This window comes from Lynx rufus, unplaced genomic scaffold (assembly GCF_022079265.1).
Source record: "Lynx rufus isolate CCGP_SWC_20201006 ecotype Redwood Valley unplaced genomic scaffold, mLynRuf1.p SCAF_1, whole genome shotgun sequence".
NCBI classification, from domain to species: domain Eukaryota; kingdom Metazoa; phylum Chordata; class Mammalia; order Carnivora; family Felidae; genus Lynx; species Lynx rufus.
The window spans coordinates 82,367,021-82,374,723 of record NW_025814823.1 but is presented as its reverse complement, the minus strand read 5'-3'; the positions used below and the strand labels follow the sequence as shown (position 1 = coordinate 82,374,723).

General features: G+C 48.9%; 1 protein-coding gene across 1 annotated transcript in view; it reads right to left on the bottom strand.

The window, feature by feature from the left end:
• Positions 1 to 5,169: 5,169 nt before the first annotated feature.
• Positions 5,170 to 7,703, bottom strand: part of CUL4A (cullin 4A) — a 46,282-nt gene continuing 43,748 nt past the window's right edge. The window contains exon 20 of the mRNA XM_047081908.1: positions 5,170 to 6,776. Coding sequence (XP_046937864.1) covers positions 6,681 to 6,776 — 96 coding nt within the window. The 3' untranslated portion in view covers positions 5,170 to 6,680. The remainder of the gene's footprint in view (positions 6,777 to 7,703) is intronic.

Sequence of the window (7,703 nt, the reverse complement as noted above, 5' to 3'; positions counted from 1 at the left end):
TGGATAATTTGTGAATTTCATGACATTTGGCTGTGCCGTCTAAGTTGTAGAATTCACTGGCATAAACCGACCTGCGACGTTCTCCCTAGGATCTGTCACCATGCCCTTTCATTGCTGGTGTTGATAATAACGTTTGTTAACCTCTGTCTTTAACTGGTCCAGCTAAAGGCTCCTCCATTCTGTTGGCCTTCTCAAATGAACAAACCGCTTTGGATTTTATTGATTCCTCTATCCATTTTCCATTTCTTTGATGTCTACTTGTACTATTTCCTTCCATCTATTTACTTTGGTTTTAAGTTGCTCTTCTGTTTCTGGCTTTTGAAGGTAGATGCTTACATCACTGTATTTAAACCTTTCCTCTTTCTAATGGAAGCATTTGAAGCCGTCAATTTCCCCGTAGGCATCTCTTTAGCAGTATTTTGTACACTTTTATATGTTGTGTTTTCCTATTCATTCAAGATATCTTCTAATTTTCCTTGTGGGTTTTGACTCATGGCTTATTTATTTAAAAGTGTATCATTTACTTACTTTATCTGTTTTAGAATTACTGGCGTATTTATTTAGAAGCCAGCTGGGGCTGGCTCAGTCGGAGGAATGTGTGACTCTTGATCTCAGTGTTGTAAGTTGTTTTGTTTTCCCCACAGGCTTGTTAAGTTTGGGCCCCATGTTAGGTCCAGAGATTACTTAATATCTTCAAAGAAAGAGTGTGTTGCTTAATTTCCAAGCATTTAGTTATTAACAGTGCTCTTCCTGTTAGATTTTGAATTTTTATTTAGTATTATTTCTTAAGATTTCTAATTTAATTCCATTGTGGTCAGAAGACATATTCTGGGGGCGCCTGGGTGGCGCAGTCGGTTAAGCGTCCGACTTCAGCCAGGTCACGATCTCGCGGTCCGTGAGTTCGAGCCCTGCGTCGGGCTCTGGGCTGATGGCTCAGAGCCTGGAGCCTGTTTCTGATTCTGTGTCTCCCTCTCTCTCTGCCCCTCCCCCGTTCATGCTCTGTCTCTCTCTGTCCCAAAAATAAATAAACGTTGAAAAAAAATTTAAAAAAAAAGAAGACATATTCTGTAGAATTTCAGGCCTTTTAAGCATGAGACTTGTTTGATGTCCCCCTGTATGCCTACCTTGACGCATGTCCCCAAGCACTGGAAAGGATGTGCTGCTGTTGGGTGTAGTATTGTGTAATTATCCATAAGGTGGGTCTGTGTTTTTCCTGTTCGTCAGGTACGAGAGAATTCTGAAGCCTCCGACTGAACTCACGGATTTGTCTGTGTCTCTGCTTGCTCTTTCCAGCTCCGTCAGGTTCTGCTCCATGTGTTCTGATGCCGTCACAAGAGCCCGGTACATTCAGGGTTAAATCTGATGAGTGCCTCCTTTCTCTATGAAACAGCCTCTTCCTCTCTGGGAATACTCCTTGTCCCAAGGTCTACTTGGTGTTCGTGTGACCACTGAGGAGTGCTTTCCTGATTGGTTTTCATGTTTTTCTATTTAAAGTGTGTGTCTAGTGGATGATGTGGACCTTGGTCTTAATTCTCTATCTGGGGGTGTCTGTCTCGTCTTTCTTATTTCTGCTCTTTATTCCCTCCCCTTACTTTCCTGCCCTCCTGTGGGCAGATTTCAGATTTATGCTGGAGGTCTCTCCTAACCGAGAACTGCACTGCAAATCTGTGATGTGCACCGACGTGCCCTTTTGTGGGAGGGGTACAAGTTAGGAATACGTTTGTATGCTTCAACTCACAACAACCCCATGAGCTAATAATAAACACCTTAACTCCTTATAAAATATAAGAAAACCAAGTTTAGAGAATTTAAGTAATTTTCGTAGGGGCACCCAGATCGTGACAGAGCCAGGCTTTAGCCCCTGGCGCATCTGACTTCAGAACTGCAGCCAGGGCACCTGGGTGGCTCAGTCGGTTACGTGTCTGACTTCAGCTCATGATCTCACAGTTCGTGGGTTCGAACCCCGTGTCAGGCCCTGCGCTGACAGCTCAGAGTCTGGAGCCTGCTTCAGACTCTGTGTCTCCCTCTCTCTCTGCCCCTCCCCTGCTCACACTCTGTCTCTGTCTCTCAAAAATAAACGAATGTAAAAAAAAAAATTAAAAAAACCCTGCAGCCTTTAACGATATCTCTCCATTGACTCTGGTGCCTTGAGAACATTCCATCACTGAGAAGCAGACCCAGCACACCATGTCCACTGTCAAATGCAACATCTCTGCTTTCTAAGGAACTGACCTTGATTCCTGCATCACTGGTAACAGAAACCCTTAAAAGTCTCCCCAGCTTTGCAGCCTGTTGCTTTGCCTTTATCCCCACCTGTACCTACTTTTACATTATGGCCTGTTCTAGCAAGAACACACCCATGCACACACAAATACACGTACATAAACACACGTGTGTATACACACAAACACACATGCACACACACAAATATACAAACACATACATATATACAAACGTGTATACACACACAAACATGCACACAAACATACAAATACACATACACACACATGCATGTGCCCCTAGGCTTGACCCCTCTCTCCCCTCTTGAGCCCTTTCCTCTGCTCGTTTCCTCATCCAGATGAAACCTTGCCTCGCCCCTGCCTTGCCCCTGCCTTGATCCCCCCCCCCCCCCCCCGCCACCGCCACCGCCACCGCCCTGCACCACCTGTAATGGCCCCTGGTTACTAACACAAAGACTGGCCATTTCTTTCCTCAAACTTTCCTCCTTGGTTCCTTGGCACACTTGCTCCCCCGCACGCCCACTTGAACTCCCACACAGTTGTTCTCCTGTATACCCACTACCCTGCACACTCGCTTGAACTCACACTTGCTCCCCTGTACACTCACTCAAGCTCACACTTGCTCCCATGCGCACCCGCTCCCCTGCACATCTGCATGCCCGCTTGAGCTCATGCTTGCTCTCCCGCACACTCACTTGAACTCACACTTGCTCTCTCACAACCCACTTGAACTCACACTTGCTCTCCCGCACACTCACTGGAGCTCACCCTCTTGCACATCCGCTTGAGTTCACACTTGCTCTCCCACACACTCGCTTGAGTTCACGCTTGCTTCCCTGCAACTTGCTCAAGCTCACTCTCACACACCCACTTGAGCTCACACTTGCTCTCCCGCTCCTGCACGCTCACTCCCCGTCACGCTGACCCACTCACACCTCCACTGACACACAAGCCACTTGGGAATTCTATCAAGGCCAATGCAGTGAGCAGCATAATCACCAGGCAGTGGACTCTGTCGGGTCGACAGTATAGGTGTCTCAAAGTCAGAAATGTGCTCGTAAGTTAGTTCGCTGCGACTGTCACCCCACATCGTAACTGAGGCTCCGGGGCCACCTCCGGGACGCCTGAACCGCCCCCTTCTGCTCACCTCCTGGCAAGCCAAGCCTCCCGGACCCTAGCACCGGTCACTGCTCTTCCCCTGTCAGGCCTCTTGGTTCCTCCCTTCGCTCCTCTCCCTTGCAGGATGCTGGGAGGCACCTGGACTTGGCCTCCCTGTCCTGGAGGCTCTTCCTGCACCTCCACTGTCCTTAACGCTACCCCAGGCCCTGCTTTCCTGCAGCCCCGCACCTGCTGGACGTCTTGTCACCTGGGTCCCCTCACCATGGGCCCCCCTCCCATTCCCTGCCACCTGCAGGCCAGCTGCCCTGCTCCTTGCATCCCAGCTTCTCTGGAGCACACGCCAAGGGGGTGGACCTTCTCTCCAGGTCCCTGTCCTGGCTCTCCCATCTCCCTCTTTGCCCAGCCGCCTCCAGACACTTACACTTTTCACCCTTCTGGAGCCGACCCCAGGCTTGTGCCCTCTCCTGCCCACCCTGGGGGCACCCCCGCCTGGCTCAGGGGGCCGGCCTCCCCAGGATGATGCCCAGACACCTGCAAAGCTGCTGAACCGACTTTCTCAAAATGATCCCTCGGAGACCACCCTGCCTCCAGCTGTGGCTTTTCTCCTTTCTGGAAATGGCAGTGGGCATGTGCTGCCCACACACATCTCTGCTGCCACATCGTAGTGAAGCTCACCCAGAGCACGTCCACCCTCCCCCCACATAAACTCTCTCTCGAAAAGAAACACTAAAAAAAAAATTAAAAAAAAAAACCATTTTTTAATATTTATTTTGAGAGAGAGACAGAGCAAGAGCTGGGGAGGGGCAGAGAGAGAGAGAATCCAAACAGGCTCCAGGCTCCGAGCTGTTAGCACAGAGCCCAACGCGGGCCTCGAACCCACAAACCGTGAGATCATGACCTGAGCCGAAGTCCAACGCTTAACCCACTGAACCACCCAGATGCCCCTCAATTTTAGCTTTAGAATCACCCTGTTTGTGTTTTTTTAAATGTTTATTTATTTCTGAGACAGAGACAGAGCATGAGTGGGGGAGGGGCAGAGAGAGACGGAGACACAGAATCAGAAGCAGGCTCCAGGCCCCGAACTGTCGGCACAGAGCCTGACGCGGGGCTCGAACTCACGGACCGCGAGATCATGACCCGAACCGAAGTCGGAGATGCTCAACCGACTGAGCCCCCCAGGCGCCCGTTTGTGTTCTGAAGTAGAGGGGAGTGTGGCACGTTCAGATGCTGCACAGATAAATGTGAGAACAGCCACTCCTCTTCCTCACTCAGGTTTTCTCTGTGCTCCTCAGTTACGTGAAAATGCTTTTCATGTGGATATTCTGTTTGCTATGAGGCATGTTGTCACTTTTTGTTGTTGCTGAAAACATGACCTTCTGTGATATCATGACTTTCCTGCTAATTTTGTGTTCTGTTAAAAGCTTTGTCCTTTTTGTGGTCACAGCTTTTTAGTTGTTTCTCTTAGATTTCCTGGGCACGCAATCATTTATCCATAAATCCTCTCACCTCCTTTCCCATTTCACGGCTTCTCTCTCGTCTAAGTGTCCTTCCCTGCCCTCGTCTCCCCTGTCCCATTTGCTCCGCCACGCTGGCCTCTCACTGCAACAACACAGACGCCACCTGATTTGTGAGAGCGTGATCTGCTCGGTCTGCTCGGCCTGCCGGCCCCACCGGGTGCAGTCTGCGGTGGAGGACGGCGCGATGGCCCATCTCCCGGGAGATGACTGTGAACGTGCCTGGCCTGCTGCTGGGTTCCTCTGTTCGCTGTACTGGTCACAAAGTTTAAGTCGCTAAAGAGTTAGGAGGAATGTGTAGTTCACACAGCACAAGTTTTATTAATGTAATTTTAAGGCCAATTAAACTAATTTTATTCAGAGTAAGTCTACATTAAATTACAATATTAACAATCTCTAGAAATAATGAACATAAAATTTAAGAAGTAGAAATCTATTTGGTCTTTATAGACCACAAATCATAGAACTCACAAATGAAAATTTACAAATATAGAAATAATGAGGATACTTGAAGGGCGAGATTTTCACATGGAAACCCATAAGATGTCATATTTTAAACACGCATGTTTCAAAAAGGGAGAAGTTTTTAATAATTTAGCACAAAATCAAATTATATAAACTTGGTATATCCCAGAAAATATTGCTTTAAACACTTATACCATGATCAAAATTCCTTTGGTAGCTTTTAATCAAAGTGAAACATGCTATTATGTAAAATATAAAGTACTCTGAAATGTTATCAGAAAAGGATCTTTGTTACAGTTCACGGTACTGACATCGTCGGCCCCCACACAACCTCACCTGTACACACACAACATGAAACCAGGTGCCAACAAAATCCTTTAATCTTTTGACAAAACCACCTTCCCAACATCAGGACTCGAGTGTCTCCTGCCACACCTTACAGTGGTCACAGCGTGGACAACAAGCTTCCCTGCGTAAGGCTGTAAAGCAAACCAAACTCTGTTAGAGCGACTGTACGCCATCGTACAAATACTGCAGTCAGGAAACCAGACAGCGGTCACCTCGGTGCGAAGAGCAGGGGCTGCGAGACACAATCTTAGAAGAGTGGGTGCAATCACACTGCCCCCTGGACCCCTAAACAGAAAATTCACAAGCAACTCAGACGCTCGTGAGTTCACCGCAGTGAGCATGCCCCCAGTGCTGTCTCGGCAAGGCGGGGTCTCGCCGAGAAACCTCGCTCTGGGAAGTCCGTCATCAGAGTGTAAAAACATGGAAGATAAAGGAAACGGACAGATGTCGGTATCGACGTTGCAGAACTGAGGAGTCAGTTCTTGACACTGACTGTTTCTTCCTAATGCTCCCCAACGAAGGGCTCTGGTTTCCAACCTACATGCCCATCCACCAGGAGCCCCCGCCTTCAGGAGCACATCAGCCCACTCTGCAGCCCACGGACACAGCACGGAGGGTCTAACTGTGCATCTGTGATCACACGCACACACACACCCCACACCAAGCTGTCAGCTTTCTGCTACAAAAGCAACACCTTACAAAGGAACCTCTTTTACCCAATATCTTCTCGTCCAATCTCAAAGTCATTCTGCCTGAGCAGCTGCGACAGTTTAAACACTGAAAAGAGGAAGAGGAAGAACTGGAGGAAAGACACACATGCCGCTGGCAAACCCCTAAGCTTTGTGAAGGGTGATCTGAGAATCATCCTTTCCTTCTAATCCAAAAGTCTCCACGCTGGCTCAATCTCAGAAGTCCTGGGAACGGCACAGAAATGCTTCACCGCTCTGAAGATACATTCTAGGGTCTCGCTGAGAGAACACGGCTGGCCGACACATCAGGCCACGTAGTGGTACTGATTCGGATTGTCTTTGTCTCTCTCCATATAGTCTCTGTCTATAAGAGATTCAATTCTCTTTTTCAAATCTCCAGGCTAAAAAAGAGAAACGAAACCCCTCAATTATAGTGGCGGTAAATTTACAAACACGGGGAAACATATGCGCGAAGTAATTATAATTATATAAAATATACGTATCTACAGGTAAACTATTTATAATTATAACCAAATTATAAAACGAAGACAATCCAAGTCCCTCCTTCAGAGACAATGCTAACATGGCCTCTTGATTCAAGCGCTCTCATGTGAATTTACTGTCTGAGCAGGCTGAGAGGGAGGAGATGAAAACCCTTCTTTACCAGCACGAACGAACGCATAAACAGGGCACATCCTACTGGGTGGCACATTTTCATTGGTCTGAAAGGGGAATCTGGTAACGTCTCAGGGCAGCTTCATCCTTTGCAAGGACATCTGTCCCCAAGTCCTGTATTTCCTGCATGTGCTGCTGATGTCGTGTAACCACAGGTCCACAGATGACTGACGCCTTAACAAACGAGCCCCGCGAGGACGTCTCTGGCTCCGCCGTGGTAGAAAGCACACTTATGTTGACATTTATGAGCAAGCCTCTCCCTTCAAGGGCACATTCCATCAAAAGGCCTAGCTTTCTATCAAGTGACGGATGGAGCATTCGTGAAATGCAGTGAGACCCACGCGAGGTCCTGCCAGGGCAGAGCCGGCTGCTACAGCCACCGCATATGCCTCCCACCGGTCAGTGCTGTAACCGCTGGGCCTCTTGTCTGTAAGAGGGAAAGTGGGCGCTGGCGCTGGCTCTGGCCCGAGGGGGAAAGAAGGCTGTACACGGCAGGGCTGGGCGCCCACACCTGCGTGGCAGAGGACACGGCAGCCGCGTGCTCGCCCAGGGGAACACGGTGTCTGCTCACCCTGACTCCCTCAGTGAGGATGGAGGGCCGGCTGCTCCTCTGCCCAACGGGACCCCGCAGAACCAGGGAGCTTCACCCCACA